General features: G+C 47.2%; 1 protein-coding gene across 15 annotated transcripts in view; it reads right to left on the bottom strand.

Moving 5' to 3' along the window:
- Positions 1 to 27,990, bottom strand: part of ZNF618 (zinc finger protein 618) — a 325,181-nt gene that overhangs the window by 8,638 nt on the left and 288,553 nt on the right. For 4 of the 15 annotated variants that reach the window (XM_084650025.1, XM_084650033.1, XM_084650036.1 and 1 more), the window contains 4 exons: positions 23,837 to 24,025; positions 20,080 to 20,163; positions 11,198 to 11,242; positions 3,857 to 3,934 (listed from right to left, as the gene is read on the bottom strand). In XM_084650025.1, coding sequence (XP_084506151.1) covers positions 3,857 to 3,934; positions 11,198 to 11,242; positions 20,080 to 20,163; positions 23,837 to 24,025 — 396 coding nt within the window. The remainder of the gene's footprint in view (positions 1 to 3,856; positions 3,935 to 11,197; positions 11,243 to 20,079; positions 20,164 to 23,836; positions 24,026 to 27,990) is intronic. The other 11 variants (XM_084650032.1, XM_084650028.1, XM_084650034.1 and 8 more) reach the window with 7 other exon arrangements.

The raw sequence follows: 27,990 nt of genomic DNA, 5'->3' as shown, positions 1-27,990 counted from the left end.
CAGGCTGCACTGTGGGCACAGGAGGACGGTGAAGAAATTTGGCAGCATGTGACCTCTAGAAGAAGAAAGGGGAGCGTCCATGTACCAGCAATGCAGATACAGGTAAGTAACCGTTTTCATGTTCTCTCCACAGGTACTAATGCGGAGAGTGGACTAGATGATACATCTGAGGGAAGGGAACAGAAGGAGATTCCGCCAATGGGAAGGCATGAGATGCACTGTCCTAGGGTTGGGGGTTCCATGACTACTGCTCCCAAGAGAAGGAGGCGGGTGGTGGTGGTCAGGGACTCTCTCCTCAAGGGGACTGAGTCATCTATCTGCTGCCCCGACCGGGAAACCCGAGAAGTCTGCTGCTTGCCAGGAGCTAGGATTCATGATGTGATGGAGAGACTGCCGAGACTCATCAAGCCCTTGGATCGCTACCCCTTCCTGCTTCTCCACGTGGGCACCAATGATACTGCCAAGAATGACCTTGAGCGGATCACTGCAGACTACGTGGCTCTGGGAAGAAGGATAAAGGAGTTTGAGGTGCAAGTGGTGTTCTCATGCATCCTCCCTGTGGAAGGAAAAGGCCTGGATAGAGACCATTGAATCGTGGAAGTCAACGAATGGCTATTTAGGTGGTGTCGGAGAGAAGGCTTTGGATTCTTTGACCATGGGATGGTGTTCCAAGGAGGAGGAGTGCTAGGCAGAGACGGGCTCCACCTAACGAAGAGAGGGAAGAGCATCTTCGCAAGCAGGCTGGCTAACCTAGTGAGGAGGGCTTTAAACTAGGTTCACCGGGGGAAGGAGACCAAAGCCCTGAGGTAAGTGGGGAAGAGGGATACCGGGAGGAAGCACGAGCAGGAGCGCGCGAGAGGGCAGGGCTCCTGCCTCATACTGAGAAAGAGGGACGATCAGCGAGTTATCTCAAGTGCCTATACACAAATGCAAGAAGCCTGGGAAACAAGCAGGGAGAACTGGAAGTCCTGGCACAGTCAAGGAATTATGATGTGATTGGAATAACAGAGACTTGGTGGGATAACTCACATGACTGGAGTACTGTCATGGATGGATATAAACTGTTCAGGAATGACAGGCTGGGCAGAAAAGGTGGGGGAGTTGCATTGTACGTAAGGGAGCAGTATGACTGCTCAGACCTCTGGTATGAAACTGCAGAAAAACCTGAGAGTCTCTGGATTAAGTTTAGAAGTGTGAGCAACAAGGGTGATGTCGTGATGGGAGTCTGCTATAGACCACTGGACCAGGGGGATGAGGTGGACGAGGCTTTCTTCCGGCAACTCACGGAAGTTACTAGATCGCAGGCCCTGGTTCTCATGGGAGACTTCAATCACCCTGATATCTGCTGGGAGAGCAATAAAGCAGTGCACAGACAATCCAGGAAGTTTTTGGAAAGTGTAGGGGACAATTTCCTGGTGCAAGCGCCGGAGGAACCAACTAGGGGCAGAGCTCTTCTTCACCTGCTGCTCACAAACCGGGTAGAATTAGTAGGGGAAGCAAAAGTGGACGGGAACCTGGGAGGCAGTGACCATGAGATGGTCGAGTTCAGGATCCTGACACAAGGAAGAAAGGAGAGCAGCAGAATACGGACCCTGGACTTCAGAAAAGCAGACTTTGACTCCCTCAGGGAACTGATGGGCAGGATCCCCTGGGAGAATAACATGAGGGGGAAAGGAGTCCAGGAGAGCTGACTGTATTTTCAAGAATTCTTATTGAGGTTACAGGTACAAACCACCCTGACGTGTAGAAAGAATAGTAAATATGGCAGGCGACTAACTTGGCTTAACAGTGAAATCCTTGCTGATCTTAAACACAAAAAAGAAGCTTACAAGAAATGGAAGATTGGACAAATGACCAGAGAGGAGTATAAAGATATTGCTCAGGCATGCAGGAGTGAAATCAGGAAGGCCAAATCACACCTGGAGTTGCAGCTAGCAAATGATGTTAAGAGTAACAAGAAGGGTTTCTTCAGGTATGTTAGCAACAAGAAGGAAGTCAAGGAAAGTGTGGACCCCTTACTGAATGAGGGAGGCAATCTAGTGACAGAGGATGTGGAAAAAGCTAATGTACTCAATGCTTTTTTTGCCTCTGTCTTCATGAACAAGGTCAGCTCCCAGACTACTGCACTGGGCAGCACAGCATGGGGAGGAGGTGACGAACCCTCTGTGGAGAAAGAAGTGGTTCGGGACTATTTAGAAAAGCTGGATGAGCACAAGTCGATGGGGCCGGATGCGCTGCATCAGAGAGTGCTGAAGAAGTTGGCGGATGTGATTGCAGCGCCATTGTCCATTATCTTTGAAAACTCATGGCGATCCGGGGAAGTCCCGGACGACTGGAAGAAGGCAAATGTAGTGCCCATCTTTAAAAAAGGGAAGGAGGAGGATCCTGGGCACTTCAGGCCAGTCAGCCTCACCTCAGTCCCTGGAAAAATCAGGGAGCAGGTCCTCAAGGAATCAATTCTGAAGCACTTAGAGGAGAGAAAAGTGATCAGGAACAGTCAGCATAGATTCACCAAGGGCAAGTCATGCCTGACTAATCTAATTGCCTTCTATGATGAGATAACTGGCTCTGTGGATGAGGGGAAAGCAGTGGACGTGTTGTTCCTTGACTTTAGCAAAGCTTTTGATATGGTCTCCCACAGTATTCTTGTCAGCAAGTTAAAGAAGTATGGGCTGGATGAATGGACTATAAGGTGGATAGAAAGTTGGCTGGATTGTCGGGCTCAACGGGTAGTGATCAATGGCTCCATGTCTAGTTGGCAGCCGGTATCAAGTGGAGTGCCCCAAGGGTCGGTCCTGGGGCCAGTTTTGTTCAATATCTTCATAAATGATCTGGAAGATGGTGTGGATTGCACCCTCAGCAAGTTTGCAGATGACACTAAACTGGGAGGAGAGGTAGATACGCTGGGGGGTAGGGATAGGATACAGAGGGCCCTAGAGATATTAGAGGATTGGGCCAAAGGAAATCTGATGAGGTTCAACAAGGGACAAATGCAGAGTCCTGCACTTAGGACGGAAGAATCCCATGCACCGCTACAGACTAAGGACCGAATGGCTAGGCAGCAGTTCTGCAGAAAAGAACCTAGTTACAGTGGTTACAGGGTTACAGTGGACGAGAAGCTGGATATGAGTCTACAGTGTGCCCTTGTTGCCAAGAAGGCCAATGGCATTTTGGGATGTATAAGTAGGGGCATTGCCAGCAGATCGAGGGACGTGATCGTTCCTCTCTATTCGACATTGGTGAGGCCTCATCTGGAGTACTGTGTCCAGTTTTAGGCCTCACACTGCAAGAAGGATGTGGAAAAATTGGAAAACGTCCAGCGGAGGACAACAAAAATGATTAGGGGACTGGAACACATGACTTATGAGGAGAGGCTGAGGGAACTAGGATTGTTTAGTCTGCGGAAGAGGAGAATGAGCGGGGATTTGATAGCTGCTTTCAACTACCTGAGAGGTGGTTCCAAAGAGGATGGATCTAGACTGTTCTCAGTGGTAGCGATGACAGAACAAGGAGTAATGGTCTCAAGTTGCAGTGGGGGAGGTTTAGGTTGGATATTAGAAAAACTTTTTCACTAGGAGGGTGGTGAAACACTGGAATACGTTACCTAGGGAGGTGGTAGAATCTCCTTCCTTAGAAGTTTTTAAGGTCAGGCTTGACAAAGCCCTGGCTGGGATGATTTAGTTGGGGATTGGTCCTGCTTTGAGCAGGGGGTTGGACTAGATGACCAACCCTGATATTCTATGATTCTATGAAGCTCTATGGACACACAACTGGGTCAGTGTGAGGAATCAGTGCAGAATTTAATTCTCTGCTTTATCTGAAGTCTTTAAAAATAAATCAGAAGTGCCTGGCTTACCTGCATGGGACTGCATGTGCTCCAGCAGATTGTTATAAAACTGAAACTGGATTCCACAAGCTCCACAGGTGTAAGGTTCTGTATGGGAGAGATCAGTTCAGAAGAGTCATATGTAGTGTGTGGAGAAATAGCACACATGCACATTTCATAATGGAACTCTATTGTGCCTTACAGCCATTAGTCAGAAGACCTACTCACTTTACAGTGATTATGCATGTGAATAAGGGTTTGCAGAACTGAGCCTACAGTTAGGTAATAGGCCCTGATTCAGTATAGCACTTAAGCATGTGAATACTTCCTGAATTATGGTCTTAGGCTCTAAATCTGCATACTTATGCCTGTGCTTAACTTTACTCATGTGAGAAGTCCCCTAGGAGTCAGCAGCACTACTACTAAGCACATGCAGAAATGTCTGCAAGATTGGGGCTTTAGCACGGATACAAATTTAGAAAGTACACTTCCAGAACTCATCGCTTCTGGAGACTTGGTCTCTTTTTAGTTCCTTTCTAGTCTTTTTTGTCTTTAACTGAATTTAATTTTAGACGCAGTTCCGTCATTTCCAGCCTCTGCCTCCTTTCCTGAGCAAGACTAGGCCAGAGGGAGAGGCAGTGCTCTGAGGAGGCTGGAGGCAGGAGGTCTGAGCTTGGCACCCCCAGCAGGGCATCAGGCTGTGACAAATCCTGCTCCCCAGATGCTGGCACTAGTAGAAGTGTGGTGTGGGCAAGCAGCTTTCTGGCCACCAGCCAAGATCAGACCAGGGTGGGCTGGTTGCCCTAGAAAGTGGGCACAGCAGCACTGAGCTGCTAGGGTGCACAGGGGTGCAGGAAAGCACACACAGCTGCGCCAGGGGCCTGAGCAGAGCGGCACAGCTAATCTGCCAGTCAGAGGAGAGGGATGGAAAGGCTGTTAAAACTCTGTCTGTAGTCAGTAGGAATGTGTGTACAGAACTCACACTCGGACCACTAATGAGCTGAATGCTATCATATTTCCAATCTGACAAGGAGAAGTAAATTGAAAACTTAATTTTTCACTGAGCTGACATACAAGTATATTTTCCGTTGCTTAGTTTTAATAATAGTATTAGTCATTGTGTATTGATCACAAGATGTGCTATCAAGACACCACGTACAGCAATGCTGTCACCGAAGGAGTCAGTGTTGCAATTTAATTCTTCTATATCTTCATATATGCCAGCACATCTGCACCATTAGTCTGTGGTGTTACACTTCACAACAGTAGTTTGGATACAGAATCTATACTCTGCATATAAATGACTCTTATGGACTCTCTCGGGCATAAACAGAGTAATACTCAGTGCTAAAATATACTATAGATGTTTATCTTCACTTGTAGGGAAAAATATGGTATTACATTCTATTACTGAGAAATGCCATTGCAAATCGCATATGCACAAAGGAATTAGTAAGCATCTCAAAAGGTCCAGAACACTCACTTTCCAGGCATAACTAACTTGGCTACAGCCCTGCAGTCATCCCTCTCAGAGAGTGAAGAACAGAAATTAGAACAGAGCTGCATACAGTGGGAGAGGGAAAACCCACAAGGCCCCCTGCACAGAAACCTAGGAAGCTGAGGCATCGGAAAACAACTGTAGGGATTAAAGACACTTCAGCAACCCTCCTGCAGAAACAACAGACAGAATCTGTATGAGCATCTGTCCCATTGAAAAGAGGGGAATACTGAGGCTAAGCTCAGAACCTCATTTAACTTGACATCATTCCTACATTTACTTTATGCTACCGCCTCATTTTCATTCTGGTGCGGAAGCTTGGAAATACTATAACGAAATCAAAATGGTTGTTAGGGGAAAGCAGGAAGCTTTGGCAGCTGAACACAATACATTTAGGGGTTTTGGCACTTGAGGTGGAGTGGGAAGCTCAGACAGACATACACACTGGATAAATGATCAGCAGCGGAATAGTTAACATCAGCAAACTAATGTTGTAAACTATCACTAGGTTTCAGAGTCAACATGATTACCATGAATGGGGCAATTCACAATGCTCAGAGTCTGTTTCAGGCTGCTGACAGACTCAGGAAGACAGCACTGCATTAATTTCTATTTGGTTCATATTTTGAATGTTTTCTTCTTTAAAAAGTACTATACAATTTAAAAAGTTGAAATTCTGCTGCTCAATTCTGTATCAAGGGGTAAATTCTGTGGCAAGTTCTGCAGAATCATGGACTATACAGAGTCTTGAACATAAACGCTCAAAAAACCCATCCCTCCCCTCTACCCCAAACTCAGAGATACAGGACATCTTTCTGGGAAGTACAGCAAAATAAAAGAGCATAGATCAATGACACTAAATCCAGTACCCTAAAGCTGTGTGTTTCTCTTCTTGCTTTTTTCCTTCTTCCATTTCTTTATCCTCTTCATCTCTCCTTCCAAACTCATCTCATCCACTGGACTCCACACCTATTTTCTTTTTTTCCCTGTCATTTCTCTTTCTAAATTCTTGAATTTTCTATTTTTAAAAAGCATCTTCTTTCTCCTTGTTATCCTTACCCCTTGTCTACCCATTTCTCCTGAACGCTGTTGTTCCCTTCTCTGTTCCTTTGCTAGTCTCGCTCCATTCCCCACCCTTCATGCTGTCCTTTGGATTCCAAGTGCTCTCCAGCTCTCTCCTCGCCTCCCCATCACAGGAGATTGGGCCATTCCCAGCGGGGATGGTGAAACACCCCCTGGGTATCATTCTTGACTCCTCTCCTGTTGATCTCCTCCCAGACATCTCCAAAGTCTTTCCTTTCTGCCCTGCTACAGAAGTGCCATGCCATGGACTCTTGCCTAGACTAGTGAAACCTCTCTGACCTACCTGGCACTTACCTTACACCCCTCCAGACTACCTAAAATGCCCCTGTCATGGTCACAGCACTAGGTGAACCTCTTGTTCCCTCCTCTCTGTCCCCCTTTGTGCCTTTACCTCTCCTGGGCTGGAATTCTGTGATTCTCCCACTCCTAGACCAGGCCCTGGGCTACAATACCCTGTATAGCAACTGTTCTGTTCCCAGCAGATCTGTTTAAGTCAGAGTGCCTAGGCACGCGCAATCCCTTCTGGAGTCTGAGAGCAGTGTGGTACAGTGATCAGACAGCCTTCTGAAACCAGAGGGTTCCTTATTTTGCACTTGGAACAAAGCAATTAGAAAAGAAGGATTTGAAAACAGTCAACAGTCTGCACGTTTCTATCCTGCCTATAGGCGTACCGTCCGCTTCTTCAGACATGCCTACTTGGTCCCCGCATCTCAGTTTTGTTCCCCTAAATAATACACCCCTCTCGAGGGTGCTCTTTTTTAAACTTGCCACAGCTCTTGCGATCTCCTGTGTTCTCGAGCCTTATGCGAAGAGGTGGGTTATCCTGAGTCATTCTTTTCCCTACTCTTTGTTTTTCTCGGTAGCCCCCTATTAAACTATACCAGTGTATTCATCCGGTCATAACCAGGTCAGAATACAGTACTCAGAAGTTATTACAGAGCAGCTCCAAATCCATCACATATCATAGAATCATAGAATATCAGGGTTGGAAGGGACCTCAGAAGGTCATCTAGTCCAACCCCCTGCTCGAAGCAGGACCAATTCCCAGTTAAATCATCCCAGCCACGGCTTTGTCAAGCCTGACCTTAAAAACCTCTAAGGAAGGTTTTTATCTCCCTGCATCGAAGCTGAATGGCGCCAGCATCTGCTATCACCCCCCTTTGACCAAACTGGATGGGTACACATGGGAAGATTTCACATGCCCTCACATGCCCCCATTACCTCAGAACTTCTGGGTTGAAGCTGGGACCTGACCCTACCACTTTCTCCTCCGACTGTCTGCTGGGGTGTCAGGCAGGCAGTGAGCCCTCATTCCCTACAGTGCCAGTCACCATGGCTTTACCCTACGGTTTCTAGGCAGCACCCCTGTGACCAAGACAGGTCTGGCCCACCGCAAAGCTGGTGTTAACCAAGCAGCAACTCCTGGGCTCTGGTTCCCCATTGTCAGGTGGGGCAGGGACACAGGGCCCCCCAGCTCAGGCATGCATTCTCATAGGTAATGGGCTATGTGGGTATGAGGAAACCATTTCCCTTTTGAGGGACAATCCTTCGTTCACTCTCCAGAGACCAGTTCCTCGCTCTACCCCATCTCCAAGATGGTTGAGCGTCAGGCTCTACTGTGGAGACACCCCAGTTTCCATGACAAGGGGTGGCAGTGGACTTGCTTTCCTAGCCATTCCAACTGGCCTCAGAGTCCTTGCACCGGAGCCAGCTTGGTTCACACACTGTGTGGGGAATAGGGCAGATTTCCCCCTGCGCCCCACAACCCAAGCGCATTTGCATTCTCACAGACACCTGGGAGGGGTTCTAAGCTTCCAATCTCTGTTCCCTGGCTGGTGCAGGAGGGGGAAGAGCCCCTCCATTCTCCCAACTACTTAATTTCCATTTACAAAGGCAGCCTGCAGCTCCTGTGAGTGAGCTGAGCAGTTTGTCTCCATCTGCCCCTGAGCTTGACCATGTAGCCGAGCTGAACTGTGGCTTAAACGTGCATCGTACGCTCCAGAGGAGTTGGCTGTGTAACTCCCTCCCTCCTGAGCTTGAGTCACACAGTTAACTCCACAGGTTTGAGATACAGGATGCCCCTCTAGGGCCATGCTCCTCCTGAGTGGATGTGTGAAGCAGCCATTTTCTTGGTCGACACACCGGGACCCTCCAGAGCTAAAAAGCAAGAACAGCTACAGCACCAGCTAATGGACCACAGTTCTGTAGCTGGTGTCTGTGAACACTCAGATCCTCTGTGGATCAGCACAGATGGGACTTGTCACCTACACTAACTATACTAGTGGGTTACAGACTGGGCAATTCCAGGCCATATGACCCAGTCTGTTATGGACATGGCATCGCTTCTTCCCACTCACCCTGGGGCCCCTTTCAGCTGCCCTGTCCCTTGCTGCAGTAAGTCCTCTCCCCTGAGTGGGTTTACCTGATCCCCATATCTGGGGAACACCCACTCTGGGGTCCCATGTATGGGCCATTTCCCCTTGTGTTTCCTCTGATAACTAGACCTGATACCCACATACTCATCAGCCAGTTGCCTGAGGCATGGCGGTCTGTTGGCTACTTATCCACTAACCACATCTTAAGGAAATGTGAACACAAATCATGACACTGGTCCAAACCCCAAGCTTTGCTCCATTTGCCTAGGTAAACTCCCAGCTGCGTCACCACCTCCATATAAATCAACCCCTTAATCAACCCCCTTAAAATCTTTTCCTATCAGCCTCTGGAGTCAGTTCAGATTTAAATTGTTCATAATCCTCAGTTTGTCTCATCCATTTGGCTGCGGGTCTCTATGGCTCTCTCCCAGCCTGCGAAGGGATTAGAAAATACAGCCAATCTGCAGGGGGTGGATCACAAGCCTTAGCAAAGCAGTGAGATAGGCATCAACATTCTCCCCCACCCCGCCTTAAACTGGGGGGAAACAATTTAGCATCTTTGCTTCCTGTGGAATCAAAATCAGCTCTCACTGCTCTGACTTACAGAATCCTCCCCCTGCTTTGCTTCTCCATACACCTCTAATCCCCAGCTCACTTTCATGGGTCCAGCTCTACCCTGTCTACCTGTCTACCAATCATTCCTCCTCTCTTGCTATTCCTCCACCTGTGCCATGCTCTCATCAACCCCACTCACCTTCATGCTCCCTTTGGTTCCTTCAAATACTGCCTCTCACATTGCCCCTTAGGCCTGCAATGACCTCGCTGGCCCTGTTACTCGTGCAAACTTCCTCTCCTTCAAATCACTCATGTCCCCACTCCTATGCTACTTACTCATTCAGAATAAAATAAGGATGAGCTTGAGAGATCAGTTCACCAGACCACACCATCTCTCAGTGCACTGCCCTTCTCTCTCCAGCCTTACGGCCGGAATTTACATTGGCAACTCGCTACAAGACCTGCCTCAGCTGATGGCCAGGAAGCAGCCTGCATTAGTCCTAAAATGATCCTCAGTGCTCATCTTCCACACGTGTGAATGGGAGTGAGCGAGAGAGTGAAACAGAAAGAATGTCCTGTGGCTCTTAGGGAAATGTTACCACAACAAATGTCCAGCCCTAGCAAGCTGCTTGCACATTCAAATATATCTCACCTGCTTAAAGCTTTTAAAATGAAAATTAGTTTTTGCCTATAGACTCTCCAAAATTAGAGAGGCTTTGTAGGTCCCAAAGACAGGCTCAGCTAAATAGTAGCCCAGTTGCTTGCTATGAAATTGGATCTGCTACTCTACATAATCCCGACCATATATGGATTATGGATCGCCATAGGACAACACAATCCTGTCAAGCGTCGACCCTCTATTTCGTTCCTTCTCTGGTTGCAGAGTTCAGGTCAAGTGGAGACAATGAGACAAACTGTGTAAAAATGCCAGGTCTTTCTTTTTATTTATCTGCAACTGAACCACAGCATTCCAGACAAGCAGAGAAACCAAGCAGGCTGCCCCTCCTTATCAACTAATGCCTTAAAATTCGAGCATGCTTAATCAAGCACAGGCTGAAATCTAAGGAAAAGACTGTGTGTGTGCACATGGGGTGCAGGAATGACTAATGTACCTTAATCATGCATGTGGATGAAATGCTGCTGAGTATACGGCTTCACCATGCCTAAGAGTGAAGGTTAAAAACTGAGCAACCCAAATCCTAGTACATTAAATACTGACTCATTACCAAAGAGTCAGCCAGTGGCACAATGCCCATTCTTACCTCACTAATAGTTCGAAGTGCTGAGCCATTAAGAGACATTTTCCGGTATAAGAAAAGGAGTAGTTGTGGCACCTTAGAGACTAACCCATTTATTTGAGCGGTTTCCACGGCATGCATCTGATGAAGTGAGCTGTAGCTCACGAAAGCTCATGCTCAAATAAATGGGTTAGTCTCTAAGGTGCCACAAGTCCTCCTTTTCTTTTTGCGAATACAGACTAACACGGCTGTTACTCTGAAACCTGTCATTTTCCGGTATAAACATGTAACTCAGAAATGGGTTCATTTTTAAACTTCAAGCCTTGGTCTATTAGAACATGTGTTTTTGCCATGTTTAATAAAACCTGACACTCAAAGGTTGGAAGTGATCCAAAATGACAGCAGCCACACACAGCACTGACTGTCCCCTCAGAACCCTGGGTTCGTTTCTATCTCATGTAAACCCTTAAGAGCCACAGACAGAAGTGATGCTTTTGATATTTTGGCACACAGACCAGTAATAAAAAACAGTTATTCACGAAAAATGCTAACAGGACAGGACAACCACCAAGGCTGGGTGGAGACACCCCCTAGGTGCACCACAAACATCCATCACACTTACTTTGTAAAAGCGGGAAAGGATTTGAAATCAGGGGACTTGCAGTTTCTGCAAAAAAGAGAGAGATTTAAACATTGAGACTGGCAGAGACCTTGCTGCATCCTCTTCAGTTCATTTATCCTTACTCCTACACCATACCTCCAGAGTCAGCTGTTTCAGGGCATGGCTCTCCATTTATAGGAAATTATTACATGTACAGGACTGTATTTTGTCTCAGCAAGCTTCCCTGGACTGAGGATCTGGTTCTTTCGAAGTCTGAGGAATTCCTATTTTAAAATGTTCACTTTTTTTTTAAGACACAGCATAATGCTAGCTATATAGTAATGGGGCTAGACAACAGTGGTCGGTGCCAGTAGAAGAAAACCTGGGGTCCCTTACAAGTCCTTTTCACTGGGAGTCCCTGGCTGCAAACCCCAAGATTCAGTGCGCATCTTCCTCCAACTCTTTCTCCAAACTCTTATGCCTCTCGGGCTCAGGGAAGCGGGAGCAGAGTTAAGTTACACTCAGAGGAAGCACTTGGGTAGGTAACAAGTCTTGTATCCAAAACTAGTGTATGTTCGTGGGGGGCTCATGGGAATACTGGGTGGAAGTTCCCTGTACCATGGGGCATCCTGCATGCTTCCCCCTTCCCTCAAGACCCGACTGTGATAAAAAGGAGCAGACATCCCGAACTCCCAGCTGGCTTTCAGTCGACCTAAAGCAGCTTGTACTCCACATCCATGAGCAATGGACATTTCAAGCTACCCCTGGCAGCCTGCGACAGCTGCAGGCTTGGCAATACCGCCACTGGTGGGGAACCTCTGCGTGTTGAGTCTCTGTGAGGGAGAAGAACCCATTACAGCGTTAATTCAGCCATCCAAAGCCTTTGGGAACTGGCCTTTGTCCCACATTCAGAAAACTGTAAATCGCTGCATCAGTGCATGATGCTCTCAGGGGTGCAATCCCTGAGGGGTGCAGCCTTGGGGAGCCAGAGGTGAGTAACGGGGCCATTCTTGCCAAACCTCACTGGCCAAGCACGGCAGATTTCCTGCTAAATATTTTAACATGCTAAAGACATGCCCTGCCAAAGAGGGCTTTAATCTGCAGTGGGCCAAGGTCAGCTGACAATGGCTAGATGGATGGATTGGTAGCACTCTGGGGAGGGTCTGGATGGATGCAATATACTGGGCAGCGTACGGTACAGAGTACTGCTGACTGTTTAAAGCATTTCTATTACTTGATGATGCACAAAGGCTGTCCATTGCAGTCAATGGAGAAGACTCTCCACTGGCTTCTAGGCTGGTCCTACTGAGCCTTTGAGAAGGACAGACATTACGCGCACACTATAAGTACACACACCCAGACAGAAACCGCTACATTTTAAAAAATCCTGTAACTGTACGACAGCAAGATTGAATTTGTAGTAACTCCACCTCCCTGAACCCCTCCCCCCCTTCCCTCTCCAGCCCCATCCCAAGTGCCCTGCTTGGCTCTCCCAGTCCTGCACCCTCCTACTGACTGGAAGCTGACTGCCCACTCACTGGCTTCAGCCACTTCCTGCATGCTGCTGCTGCCTGAATGTGACTCCCCACACTGCTGCCGGCTGCCCCAGCCCAGAGAAGTGAGAACACGGGAGGGATGTGGGAGAGCTTCTGGGGCACCCATAGGGGCCTGGGAAATGACAGTCCACCCATCTAGACCCTTGTCATGCCTCTCCTTTGGGAAACCCTGCCTAATGGTCAGTAAGGCTTTTGTAGGTCAAAATGAAAACTTTGCACTCCACCCAGCAGCTAATCTGGCCCAGGAGGGTAGCAGAGCCAAAGGAGTTAAATCCAACATCATTCCATGTGGCCTCACCCTGCCATGCTCCCAGGGCCAAACTCAAATCCGAGCTCCATTGCTTTCCAACCATTCCTTCCCACACCATAGACGCATGGTATCGCCTCTGTATATACGTGCTGGATCTTGCAGAAAACGCTGTCTGCAACATCACTATGAGCCACTCTTTAGACACGCCTCCCTTTTCATGGATTCACTGAGTGTAAGGTCACAAAGGACAATTAGATCCTCTAGTCTGACCCCTGTATAACACAAGCCTTTAAATTTCACCCGGTTATCCCTGTATTGAGCCAATAACTTGGGTCTGACTAACGCGCCTTCCAGAAAGGCATCTGGTCTCGAAGACAGGAAGAGAGGGAGAAGCCACCACGTCCCTTGGGAGTGTGTTCCAATGACTAAACACCCTCACTGTTTACACACTCATCTGGTGTAGTCTTTGCAATGCTCCTGAGTCTCAGCATCACACCTCCACCATGTCATCCCCACAAGGCGCAGCCATTCCCAGCACAGCCTACGACATGGGAAGGCTGAACAGTCAGAGCATCCATCCACTCTGGGTCCCCTGTAGCTTGGTCATGCTGAGAGCAGCCCCAAAGCACCCAGCTGTTTCTGTTCCCCTGGAAAATCAGACAGCTGCTGATGCTGCCATGCTGGGGCCTCCACCCTGGCTGGACTTTGGGGTAGGGGATCTTTGGGGCCAGGACCAAGTAAAGAGCTTTCGTTTCCTCTACAGAAGTGGCACAGCGTACATACATCCTGGACTGCTTCCTGCCCACCTGCGCTGCTGGGTGATGGTGTTATTATTGGTATTATGGAGGAGCCTACCGGCCCCAAACAAGATCAAGGCAGCATTCGATTGGGCACTTCCCCCAGGAGCTTGTCTAACTAGACAACACAGACAAAGGATGGGAAAAGAAACAGGAGAGTCAAAGAGGGGAAAATGACATGTCCAAGGTCACACAACAGGTCAGTGGTGGGCCTGGGAACCTAGGTCTCCTGAGTCCAGGTCCAGTGCCCTACCCACTGGGCCATGCTGCCCCCCTGTGGAGTGTGTGTCTGTGCTATCAAACACATGGTAAATGCCTGTGTGATTGTCTGACTGTCACTCTCTTTCTCCCTCTCTTCTCCTCACAGGCCCAAATGACCTGACACAGCTGACAGCTCTAGTTAGAGGAGGTTGATCATAAACAATTTTTGCGCCCCTGAGAATTCACAGAAGGAAGGTTTGAAATGAATGAACAACACACACCCGGCTCCTTCTCAGGCATGGCCTAGCCCTGCTCCCAGCTGGCCTGTAAATGATTAACGGTGAGTGAATCCCAACAAGCCAATTCCTTTCTCACTACACAGGCAGTTTGATTCCTTTCTGCACCTCTCTCATCTCAGATGATGAAAGCCAGCAAGATCCAGGTCATTTCCAGATTCTCCGCGCAGGCTGTTTGGGCTGCAGAGGAAAGAGTTTTGCTGTTTCCACTGGACAATATTTGAAAAGTACCATGGAACATTTCAGTCACTCTCAGGATGCAAAAGCTGGTTTCAACAAAAATCAAAATGTTGGGCTAGTTTTAAGCTGACAGCCTCAAGTCCCCCGAAAGATTTGTACACTACAAACAGAGAATAGCGTGCTGCCTTAGCCTGCAAAGCTCAATTCCTGACACACCATTCGCACTGCCCCCATGTAACACCCTGACTCTTCCTCACCTCCAAGGGCACATCACTGGGCACCACTTCTCTCCCTCCCTCCAGCAGCCTTTGCCTGGCAGCTGGGATTGTGCCTTTAAATTTTCAGTGCCACTTGGAAAAGCTGCAAGTGGAGCTCTAACGAGAGAAGGTGCCAGTTACCTCTCAAGAGCTTTGTATCAGCGGCTCACGTGACATGCACAGCACACTAATGACACTGTCGCTTGTCCCGAATTTCTCACACCACACTTATGGAAAGAAGGAACGGAAGGAAGGTAAGAGACAGCACAATACACACTAACTGCTAACAAACCAGATCTTCACAGAGCTCTTCACCTACAGCTAGGCATCCAGATGGCACCAGAGCATTGTCTGACATTCGCAGTCACTAATGCAATTCTGCACAGCTGACAGTCCCACTTGCAGGTGCGCCTTTGTCACCATGAATGAGACTATGTGTTTGGACTCATTCCTGGGAGTATAAAGGAATGAAAGAAAAAGGTGGCTGGATGGAAGAGCCAAAGAGGAGGGCAGAATGGGAAACAGCACAAAAGGAAGCAATGAGTGGAGATCAGAGAAAAAGAATGAAACTGGGAGAGACGAAAGAGATAGAGAGAGAATACAAAGAAGGGGGGAGGGAGTGAAACAAGAAAGACACGGTCGCAAGGTGACACTTCATTGCTTTCACTCCATGGCCTGAATGACAGCCTGTGGTCCAGAGTTCACCACAGATGGTGTTTATGGTGCAGTAGTTGGCTTCTGAAATTCACACACTGCTGGGATTTTTTGCTCTCTTGACTGAGGAGCATCCTCTCTTTTCTTCTCCACCTAAGGCACCTACACACTGAAAGCTGGCCCTGAAAGGCTCACTGGTGTCATTCAGTTCTCATCGTCCAAGCACTGGTTTGGGCTAGCTCACTGACACTCTCCCTGCAGCCCGCCAGACATAAGCTACTAAAATAAAACAAACACAGCAGCAATGCTTGTCATGATGAAAAGAGATAAGCAAACCACAGAAAACTCAAGTTTAAGCCCAGAGAAAAGATTTTTGTGAAGGGCTTTCTTTGTTCATTTTATGTGTTCCTGATGTTGCAATGCAGACACAAGCTGACTCAACAGAACCATGAGAGTGGTCTGATTTGTTTCAAGGGGCTGGAAGAGAGGTAATAATGCATCAGTATTTAAAGCACTTTCAACAGTACAGACTTTCCTAATGCTACTAAGAACAGTCTTCCCTTTTTTCATGTTTTGTGTTTCTTTTGCATTCTCTGCTACACTGATTTCTGTTCTCCACATTAATTTTCCCTCTTGATATCAACTAATGGCCATTATCTTTGAAAACTCGTGGTAACTGGGGGAGGTCCCGGGCGATTGCAAAAAGGTAAATATAGCACCCATCTTTTAAAAAGCCTCACTTCAGTCCCCGGAAAAATCACGGAGCCGCTCCTCAAGGAATCCATTTTGAACCACTTGGAGGAGAGGAAGGTGATCAGGAACAGTCAACATGGATTCACCAGGGCAAGTCATGCCTGACCAACCTGACTGCCTTCTATGATGAAAGAACTGGCTCTGTGGATATGGGGAAAGTGGTGGACATGATATACCTTGACTTTAGCCAAGCTTTTGATACGGTCTCCCACAGTATTCTTGCCAGCAAGTTAAAAAAGTATGGATTGGATGAATGGACTATAAGGTGGACAGAAACCTGGCTAGATTGTCAGGCACAACAGGTAGTGATCAATGGCTCCATGTCTAGTTGGCAGCCGGTATCAAGCGGAGTGCCCCAGGGGTCAGTTTTGTTCAACATTTTCATTAATGATCTGGATGATGGGATGGACTGCACCCTCAGCAAGTTTGCAGATGACACTAACCTGAGGGGAGAGGTTGATATGCTGGAGGGTGGGGATAGGGTCCAGAGTCACCTAGACAAGTTGGAGGATTGGGCTAAAAGAAATCTGATGAGGTTCAACAAGGACAAGTGCAGAGTCCTACACTTAGGATGGAAGAATCCCACGCACCGCTTCAGGCTGGGGACCGACTGATTAAGTGGTAGTTCTGCAGAAAAGGACCTGGGGATTACAGTGGACAAGAAGTTGGATATGGGTCAACAGTGTGCCCTTGTTGCCAATAAGGCGAACGGCATATTGGGCTGTATTAGAAGGAGCACTGACAGCAGATCGAGGGAAGTGAATATTCCCCTCTATTCGGCACTGGTGAGGCCACACCTGGAGAATTGTGCCCAGTTTTGGCCCCCCACTACAGAAAGGATGTGGACAAATTGGAGAGAGTCCAGCGAAGGGCAACGAAAATGATTAGGGGGCTGGGGCACATGACTTATGAGGAGAGGCTGAGGGAACTGGGGTTACTTAGTCTCCAGAAGAGAAGAGTGAAGGGGGATTTGATAGCAGCCTTCAACTACCTGAAGGGTGGTTCCAAAGAGGATGGGGCTAGTTTGTTCTCAGTGGTGGCAGATGACAGGACAAGGAGCAATGGTCTCAAGTTGCAGTGGGGGAGGTCTAGATTGGATATTAGGAAAAACTATTTCACTAGGAGGATGGTGAAGCACTGGAATCAGTTACCTAGGGAGGTGGTGGAATCTCCACCCTTAGAGGTTTTAAGGCCCGGCTTGACAAAGCCCTGGCTGGGATGATTTAGTTGGTGTTGGTCCTGTTTTGAGCAGGGGGTTGGACTAGATGACCTCCTGAGGTCTCTTCCAACCCTAATCTTTGATGATTCTAAACCAAAAGAACAGGTTTGTATCCTGGGAGCTTTACAACACGACTCTCCTACAGCTGGCCACAAGGTGTTCAGAGTTCTACCTGAAAAGTGACTATAAAACAGACATGCCAAACCCATGAAAAAAACACAGAAATTGGGCTTGTTTTTGGATCAATTGGCTTGTGAGTTTCTTGTTGGCTTGTTTTTGGCTTGTGGCTTGTTTGGCTTGTAGCTAGTTGCTTCTTTTTTTTGATTGGCTCCCAACAAGCAGGGGCAAGGAAAGGGAGAGTCGGGGTGCACAGCGGGCCCACCACAGTCCCAGACAGCACGCCGGGGGGATCTAGTCACATAGAGTGTTGGGGTTCTTTGGGATTGGCTTGTTTTGGCCTTGTTTTGAAATGGGATTAGCTTGATTTTTGTCTTATTGTGAAAGTTGGGGTGCTAATTTACCGTGTGAAAGTTGAGAACTGTGCTATAAAGCAGGCATGAGAGGGCTGCAAGCTGATCTAATGCTGCACATCAAATATGCTCATTTTACAAATAATTTTTTTTTCTAACTGCCAGCACTGCAGCCCTCCCACCCAATCTGAGAGCCCTTTTCTTGTGTATTCACCAACATTAAAAGTTTCTGCAGCCCACATGCTCTCAGTGACAACTGTCTACAGATTAAGCTCCCTGTGCACACCTGTCAGTGAGTTTGTGCAGGTATAACTCATTGGTCTTTAACTGACCTTTGAAAACAGTTCTGTTGATGATGCACAGGAAGGAAGATAATTCAGCTCCTGCTCCCATAGCTGAGCTGGCTCTGCAGGGCTCACAAGAATAACAAAGTAATACACACTGGTTGGGGGTGCCTAGAGGAGCTAGGCACCGAAATCCTATTGGCTTTCAAAGGTGCGCACCTAACTGGAGTAAACCTGTTTGAAGCCCCAGCTACATATGTTTGTGCTAAAGGCAGGAGATCTGACTCAGGGAGTAGATCTGTCAGGTAGGAAGGGGCCACATCAGAGAACTGCTGCATGTCATGCCAATGATTCCAGCACTTTATATGAACAGAAGGACTTTACTGTCATTTCTAGCTACCCGGCTTTGCTGGTCAAGGAGATGTGAAGAGGGGCCAGGACTCTGCCACTCTCTTAGCACCCACGGGAGCTGCTGCCCAGCTGTTGGAGGAGGACTAGAGAGCACAAGGGCCTGACACACAGAGACAAGTTCAGACTCCTTTGTTTGTCTGTCCCAGAATAAAGTGGTCATTGTGGTGAATACCTCAGTTTGTTCAGGTTCACGTAGTATTATACCCAGTATGTCAGTAACAACTAGCTCTCTCTTCAGTTCACTACAGCCCTTTGCATAGGAGTGCGTGGGATTTCCCACATCATTCCATTCCCTTTTCATACTCTGGTCCAGAGAGCTGTACCAGCTGCTTCAGGGGAAGTTAAACCCCTGTGATGGATAATTTTGCAACATGCCCAAAGAGGAAGTTTCTCCTTACTCCTGGCAGGTAGTAGTTGGCTTATCCCCGAAGCAGGAGGGTTTCTGTCCTTTAGCTGTTCAATTCTAGTTAGTGTAACTGCGAAGGATGTTTCTATTATTATGAAACAGCATGGCAGATTCTCAGATCTGGCACAACATGTAGGGCTCTTCTGTTTGGCTATCACGCTGTCAGGTTATTGAACCTTACATAGAGATGCTGAGATATTTATGATGAGTCTCTCCAGGTATGTACCTTTAGCTCCAATCTCAGAAAATAAGAGGAGTGGAATACCATTCTGAGGGAAACAGGGTAGGAGATAAAGAAGTTCCTGCAGGAAAAGCTCTACAAACAGTCAAACTAGGGGTGATTGTCTAGGCTGAGGGTTATGCTTTGTTGCTGCTGTTTTAAGTTACTAACAGAAGGAAGTCCCAGGAAGAGGATACAATTGAGTCCTCCCAAGTATGTATATAATTTGGTCAGAGGAAGGTGGGATAGCGACATGCTCCCCCATTCGTCAGTTGATGTGATATATCTGAGCCAGTGGGACTACTTATAATGAGCTCTGAGACAGCCTCAAGGTACAACAAAGTTAACACATTCAGTATCACTGTGATGTGTAATGTGCACAGTGCCATTATATTTATAATCCTCTGAAACCTCCAAATAGAGCTGCTCTGTGAAAAATGGCTTGGCTTCACCGAGACTTGACTTATATACCCACAAACAACTAGGCCTACTTTACCTCAGGCTCCCCACAGCAACATTATTCAGATCCCCTGTGTCTGGATCTTTGTCTCCAATTTTAAAGGCATTTGAGTCATAGACCCACTTATCACAATTCAAACAGGCCGTAGGATGGCACAAACCTTGGGGTGATGCTGAGGAAAACACTGAGTTTTCATGGTTTGTGTGTATAAAAACATCTTCTGTATTTTCCACAGTATGCATCTGATGAAGTGAGCTGTAGCTCATGAAAGCTTATGCTCTAATAAATTGGTTAGTCTCTAAGGTGCCACAAGTCCTCCTTTTCTTTTTGCGAATACAGACTAACACGGCTGTTTCTCTGAAACTGAGTAATTGAATACTTTACAGACTGAGCCTGGTAAATAGATAATTACTTTGATCACAAGTTAATTCAACTTCTGCCCTGCCCTGGAGATCGTAAATACCAGCAGGAGGGAGTGAGCACACTTACCACTAGAGTTTTGGGAGCTGCTGTTTGTTTCTTCAAAGTTGTTTTGCACTTTGCCTTCCACTCTCCTACTGAATGCGCTTTCTGCTGGGTGGAGAACAAAGGGTGATGGTGAGTGATCAGTACTGGATCCAGGATTGTTCAGAAGGGGGGCAGATGTCATGCTCCTGTGCCATGTAATCTCAGACCTTGAACAGAGCAGAAAGGTCTAATCCTCCATCTCTGAGGCAAAGGGCCAGATTCACTGAAGGGGTAACACACAGATATTTTTCACATTGCCTTCTGGCAGAGGAGGCCTGGATGGAACTCCTGGGGAGCCTGTGAACACCATTCCTGACTGGCAAAAAAAGGATTGTAGTAGAGTGATGTGAGGCATTCGCTTTTATCTTTCCCCTCCTAAGGGAATAAGCAGCTCTCACAGCCTATGGTACAGGTGACCAGGCCTGGGGATGAATGGAGGCCCTCACCATGGCAGTATAGAGAATCCACCATTAAGCCACTATGACTGCTCTCTTTTTGCATTGTAATGAATAACTGGCATTCCCTTCTTAAGATTCTCCCCAAACAATCTGCACAGCAATCTCCCCAGTGGAGGGCTAAAGGATTATTTGGAAGCCCACCAATAATGATTCATGAGACCACCTTAGGGGGTAACTAGAAACAATGGAAGGTGTTCCTTCCCTCTGTACCCATAAAGTGAGCACATTCATTCCACGGTGATACCACCCCCCATGGACCCAGGCTCTGATTCCCTGCAATGCCCTGCCAGCTGGCAGTGGCATTCCTAGCCATTCATCTACTCTGGACATGTAAGCAAAAGTTCTAGTGGCAATCCCCAAAGGAACTCAACACATATAATAGGAGAGAACTAGCTCTAAAAGCATGTGACAATATCCTGCAGCAACAGCCATGAACCCTGCACTACTTGCAGTGTCCTGGAGCCTTAACGTACAGCAGAACCTTGCTAATTCACACATCCCATAACTTGCAGTCTCCGAGCACAGATTTAACAGTGAGGTCTCATCTCATGCATACGTCTTTGCTTTTATAATAGTGTAGCAGTAAATACACTGCCCTAGATATTAAGGATCAATCATAAGTGTTTAAAACTAAACTACACTTGCCAAATCAATGAGCACAGTCACTGCCTGAATGCATTATTCTTGCTTTTTATTGCGTTTGTTTATGTCCTAACGCAGAGAATTTGCAGCTCTCAACGGGTCTGTTTTCAGTGTGAACTAATGAGGCTCTGCTGTATTTTCTTCAGGGGATGGAATGGATTTTGTGGGAAAAGCATTTGTGGGGTGAAGTGAGGAAAGAGACCTGAAATTCAGGGGTGACAGGGTCAGAAATTCCCTTTAATACTGATACTAGATCCTTGGAAAGTTGAGGCATCAGAATTAACCCCTGAGATTTTCATAAACAGACTCTAGCTAGCAGAAGCCTCATCACTTTCTTTTGCTGAACTGTGGCTGTGGCAAAGGACCTTCTCTTTGATTCCAGCCACACCTGGATTGCATGTGGCTGCTGGTCCATGAATATGGGCCAGTCACTTCCCACTGGGGCCACGCGGCTATTGACTGGCTATGCTGTTACAATGTTGAATTGGTGTTAAGCCCCTGATGCTCTCAATCCGCTCTGCTCCCAAATTTTTAAAATAAAGGAGAGCAGGACAATGTTGTTTTCTAACTAATTCAGTAGTTAAGTAATTATTACTAGGACTAGTTGTTAAACTCCAATAATCAATAGATAAGTTGTAGGAATGCCAGGGATTTGTCAGGTGGCACAGTGGGACGAAGAGACTGTATAATACAGTGGGGTAACCTTTACCTGTAGAGACCCAAGTTCAAATCCTGGCTTATGTCACAAGTGAAAATGAGCTGGAGGCCTCTGGAGATGTATGAAAAAAATATAGTTCCAGTGGTTTGGGATTTTTTTCTCTCTCTTTCTCTCAATCTTTTTTTTGTTTTGCCAGACTGAGAAGAGAAACAAGCTGGTCCAATATTTCTCCTTGGACTCTTTGGGTTTTTCCCACTTTAGCAAAGGGCAGTTTTCCCCACAAGTGAGATCTGCTTCTTCATAGTGAAACCTTTGTATCCAAAGCAAAAAGTCAACCAAATCTTAAACCCGGAGACAACATCAGGAAACTACACAGGTCACATGGGTTGGTGTCTGTGGAAAACCCCACCCTTCTGGAGGCTCTGCAAGGATCATAGAGGGTTTCCACCAACCTCTGGGTCCCACCTTGACCCATTTGGGAAGGTCTTTGACTAACTGGGGCATTAGAAAGGTGTTGCTTCAGGAGATAGTCTGCCTGGACTGAGTTTTCGGCCAATGTACTTGTGCTAGGGGCCACTAAAATTCTCTTAGGACAAGACACTGGCTGGAAATACACCATACATCATTTCACTGAAGCAACCAAATGGACAAGGTAAACCCTGGGTTTTAAATTATTTTCTCCAGGCTCAATTTGCAAGGCTCAGGCTTCATGTAATGTCTCCCAACAAAAAGGGAGAGAAAGGCTTGTCCTGTTTACCCAGTTCATTGACACGTTTTTTGAAGAGAAAAGGGAAAAATCCCTTTCCAAAAAATATCTCCCAGTTTTTGCCCTGATGAGTCTGGCCTCTGACCATTACGGCCCCTAATTAGGCTCCTTTTGCTTTTGTGACTGGACAAAGTTGTCACAAGTTTAGATAGAGAACAAAAAGTCTCCTCCACTCAGACTCCTAAACTAGATGAAACGGACAGACCTCAGTTAGTAACAAAATCAATGAAAGTAATAGGGACTGCAGTAACAGTAAGGAATGTCAGGACCCATAAGCAACTGTTGTTGTCAGAAGACAGGTCACTCCTTGCAATTTTGAGTTAGGAGCAGACGTGTGTGTCACCTAACAAAAATAACCTAAGCATTGTTCTTGTTTAAAATGCTGGAAAGCAAAGGTCGCTCTCAACACAGCACATCCTAGGCATCTGCCCATGCCAGACATTTCAGGGATGATTTAAACAGACATCTGCCTGACCCAGATATAAGAGGCTGCTTAACTAACCATACTCCACTACTATGATGCAGATGGCCAGTTATCCAGACACCTTCCAATTCCAGAGATTTAAGAGACTGCTTCACTATCATATGGAAATGTGAACCCTACATCTCAGACCTTTTTTGAAAATTCTAATCACGATGTTTCTTCTTTCCCATCTTATTTAGAACAGTGGGGCAGGAAAGAAGGGGACATATATTCAAACTGGATTCTTCTTACGTGTCTGCAACGTAACTGCACTGCTAATCTTGCTGCTGGAGCCCATCTCATCACTCCTTGGTTCCCGTGGTGAATGAAGTACGGTTAGAACGTGTCTATGGCTTCCCACTCAACTAATGGCAAGCCCGGAAAGCAAAATCTTGAGGCTAAAAAAACCTGACGACCCACTAAGCAAACCTCACTCAGGAAGCCCTCCTCAGTTTGTGACACCAGGATTTGAACCAGGGTCTTTTCAGTGCTTTGTCGTTAATTTGATCCTTTTTAATAAGGTTCAATTTAAATGATAAATCTGTCACAATTGGGGATGGGAGGAGCTGGGCGATTGCTGATTTTAATAATCATTTGTATAGTGCCATCATCTTAGCTCCTTCCTGTGATTGCTTCTCTGGGACAGCCTTGATGGCAATGGATTTTGAGTCCAGTGAAGGGCAAAAAGCAACCCAGGGCAGGAGTGGGCACTAAGCAGTTAAGAAAGTTGATGGTGTAAAGGCAATTGGTACCTGTCGTGGCCTTGCTTCCTGGGGATCCAGAATTTGGAGCGCGGAACATCTGGGATTGGGATGCCGGTGGGATACCGGACGGGGAGCGGTGCAGGAGGGTGGAACATCGGATTATGGAAGCCGGTGTTTTTTTGCCGGATTGGCTCGCCTGTGTCTTCACTGCCACGAAGAGTGGAGATCGAGAGAACTCTGGATATGAAGACTCAGAACTAGTGCCAGGATAGTCAGTCAGCTCCCAGAATCTGTGCCATCTGGGAGGATAGCTTTCCAATAGTCATGCTCATGATTCCCTTATAAGGGGACCTGCAGCAATTGTGGATCCACTGAATCCCATACAACATAAATGGATTTCCCCACTCACCCAAAGGGACAGATTCTTCAAGCTTATTGGTTTTACTGTATACCTTTAGCTGCTGCTCGACCAATCCAAAACGGCCAGGAATCCCACTACTTCTCCTCCCGCACTGCCAGACACACCCAGGACATCCAGAGGTTCTATTTGTTTGAACAGGGACACGCTGTGAACAGGGATGGGGTGTAGCTGCACATTTATGCTTCACCTCTGAGTTAAACAGTTTCTGAGTAAAGCTGGCTTCTAATTTGCTTCTTTGATCACAAAATCTGGAGGAATTTACATTCTTGCTCCCTGAGCCTTAAATGTCTCCAAGATTTTGGAGATCTGTGTCCGTCTCATTTTTCCCTCCAATCGGCTGACTTTTTTTTTTTTTTTTATTAAAGGTACGGGAGTGGGGAGGGAGGTGAGCCATGAGTCAGATTTTCCATTCTATGAGTCAGGAGGGGTCCTTTGGATGCCGTCTCATGTCAAAGGAGCTCATGAGATGTAGCAGAGTTCTGTGCATTACTGGGGCTATCTTCTCAGAGTGTTACCTGACGTACGGGGAACCACTTTGGTGTCTGCAGTGAGTGGGGAGAATCACCAGTAATTCTTAATGCCAAAAGCCTGTGGCAATCCTTTGGCACAGGAGTCCCTGTCCAAGTGGTTCCCCTGTACGTTACCTGATGTACGGGGAACCACTTTGGTGTCTGCAGTGAGTGGGGAGAATCACCAGTAATTCTTAATGCCAAAAGCCTGTGGCAATCCTTTGGCACAGGAGTCCCTGTCCAGACCCAAAAGTTTTTTTAAAATATTGAAGGATGGGGCAACCCAGTATTCGCCCCAATTTCTCAGCAACTCTTTTCAGTTGAGGTTTGGACGTGGCTCCTGGAGCCAAACACCACTGTGCCAAGCATCAGCCAGAGAGGGTCATTAAATAAGAAGGTTCTCTTCCTGCCCCTCAACCAGAGCTCGTTATTACTTTCCATTTGCCAAGAGTATGTGCATTGCCTCAAGACTGTAGGGCTGATGCCAACAACTATGTAACAGGATTACTGCTTAGGGAGCACAGCCTCCCGGCTGGGGTGTCTCTACAGGCTCCCTGCTTTCCTCACCTCAGGGCTCTTTAAGAACTTCCAAAGGCTTTCTCTGGTTAGCAATACCCCTGCCTTGGACTAATTTAATACCAGAGCCAGTTTACAACATCGTAGAGTCCCAAACCAAAGTCCATTCCAACAACACAAAAGAAAAGTCCATACTGAGCTTGGGCATTTTCTTCTACTCCCAAGACTCTTCTTCTCTCCCCTTCTGATTTCTCAGCCTCTCCCTAACTGTGGCTCTGATGTCCAGTCCCAAATGCAGTCAGGGTTTCCTGTCCCCTGCTCATTGGGCTTTACCATCCAAACTCTGTGGTGACATGGCCCTGCAGGACTCCCAGAGCACAGCTGAAACTCCCTAAGCTTCCCCCTTTTACTGCAGCCACCTTCTGCTCTTTAGAGGGAACTGCCTGATTTCCTTCAGCAGAGCGTATCCCATAATCAGGGCCAGCCTAGCACTAGGCTCTGCAGACTGGACAAATCACCCTATTACAAGCTGCTTTCTACATCTCAACAGCTTAAAGCCAAAACAATTCTCCAAGGTAAGGGACTCCTCATCTGCGAGCTAACATTAGAAAAGCAGAGTGAGGAGAAACTCCCCCCAAACCAGTGACTCCATCTGGACCTGGGATATAGGCTCATTTGCACAGACCTGAGCTGGTGGATGCTACAGACCCCATATGGAGCTGCCCTCTCCCTTCACTAATTTACTCTTTGCCAGCATCTGAAAGTTATAAACAAGGACGCACCTCACACAAAGCACCCTGTGCATGAATACCTCAAACCCATGGTCTTGGTTTGCACAAATCCAGGGGGGCATTTCTCTTGAAGGTGAACTGGCTTCTGCGGAGGAGTTCACTGGTGGCTCTACTGCAGCTTAGGCACCGACAATTCTGCTCTGCTTGGGCTATGGCCAGCTGAGTAGGTGGGGACTCGATGTTGCTTTCCAGGCTTCATTTCAATCCCCAGGGATAATCCTGCCTGCAGCTGCTCTGGAAGTGGCAGTAGGGATGGTTTCCTGCCTATGTCTCACCAAGAAGGGGTGGGTGAGGGTCTGCGGCCTGCGATGTGCAGGAGGTCAGACTAGATGATCATGATGGTCCCTTCTGGGTTTAGGGTCTATGAGCATCCCCAGGGGCTGTTCCTGTCAACCATTGCTTTGTTCCCAATCTCTACCAAGGGAAAGCAATGGAAACCTGCCAAACGTTCAGTGTCAGGAACATGCAGGGCCATCCCAGGCCCCCCTGCAGTCCAGGGACTGCCCTCTTTGTGAAACCTGAATGGTGACGCTTGGGCAATCTGACAACTCCAAAGCAGATTTTCCTTCCCTCTATTGACGCTGGCCAGTGTAAATGGATATGATGTCTCAGAGTGAGGGTTGGGCTTACTTTACTCCCCTTCCCCACAAGCTGCTCAGAGGTGGTGCTTCAGATTCAGCCAATGAGGACCAGGGCAGCCAGAACCCTACAGGACAGGTCACAGCCTGTCAGGGTCACAGGGCAGTATTTCCAGTGCCCTGAAGGGTGCTTCAAATTTGCGACAAAAGGATCATTTTAGTCTTAGAGACACCAAATTGCAAATTCTCTCTGAAGTCCAAATCTAAGCAATAATTCCCGATGAATATATGCAGATAGGATTCTGTGGATCCTTTGCACATCTCCTGAACAGTCACAGAACTGGAATCCATGGAACTCACTGCCACAAGATGTCATGGAGGCCAAGATTCAAAGACAGATTGGACATTTATATGGATAACAAGACAATTGAGTTATAATAGTCAATGCTAACAAATTGAGTGCTGGAAGGCCTAAGATAATCTCTAAATATTAGAGACCAGGGTCAAACCTAATGTGGGGGGCAGGTTATCCCATAATTGCCCACTGTGGGATTTCTTGCACCTTCCTCTTACGCATCTGGTGCTGGCCACAGTCAGAGCCAGGAGATTGGGCTAGACAGACCATGTGCTGGATCCAGTCTGGCAATTCCTATGTTCCACTATAGCAGAGTTACCTTGTACAGAGGGACCTTGACATGAACTTCAAGTTCTACACCTGCCAGATGGTGGCAGTAAAAGACACAGCCAGGTGGCCATTTTAACAGTCTGCTGAACCTATTTAGTGTCAAATGAAATAAAAAGATGCGGGGGGTGGGGGGTGGCTTTCTAACTACTTTAGTCCACTCCAGATAAGACTACACACATTTCCACATGAAGTTTCTGAAGAAAGGCTGGAGAGGTGATTGACTGATTGAGCTGGAACCTCACCATCACCTCCGGACGGAATCTGGGATGCCTCTGCAAAACTATCTTAACTTTGAAGAATGTGGTAGAAGGCAATCGCTTCCAAGGGCCTGGAACTTGATACACCAAGCTGACGTCACTGCCGCTGGGAAAGTGACCATCCACTTAAAAAAATCTGAGCTTATAGCTATCAAGTTTTCTATCTACCAGGAAAAAGCCCCTAGTCTCCTCTGGAACATCATGTCTGGTGCCAGGGCAGTGAAAGACCAGGTGATGGGGTCTCACCCAGTACTGCTCACTGAGATGGAAGAAGCACAAACAGAGGTGTATACAATCTCATGAGAACTAGACCCTTGCCCTCTTAGCTGGTATGAGCCTGTGGGCAGGAACTAGGCCCACTATTGACAGGGATTGTTAATGCCTCCCTTTTGAAGGGCACAATGGCCACGGCCTTAAACAAACAGTCAGTGGTATCCCTGATACT

Source organism: Lepidochelys olivacea (assembly GCF_965140295.1).
Source record: "Lepidochelys olivacea isolate rLepOli2 genome assembly, chromosome: 16".
NCBI lineage: Eukaryota > Metazoa > Chordata > Testudines > Cheloniidae > Lepidochelys > Lepidochelys olivacea.
This window is presented reverse-complemented; position numbering and strand designations above follow the sequence as displayed.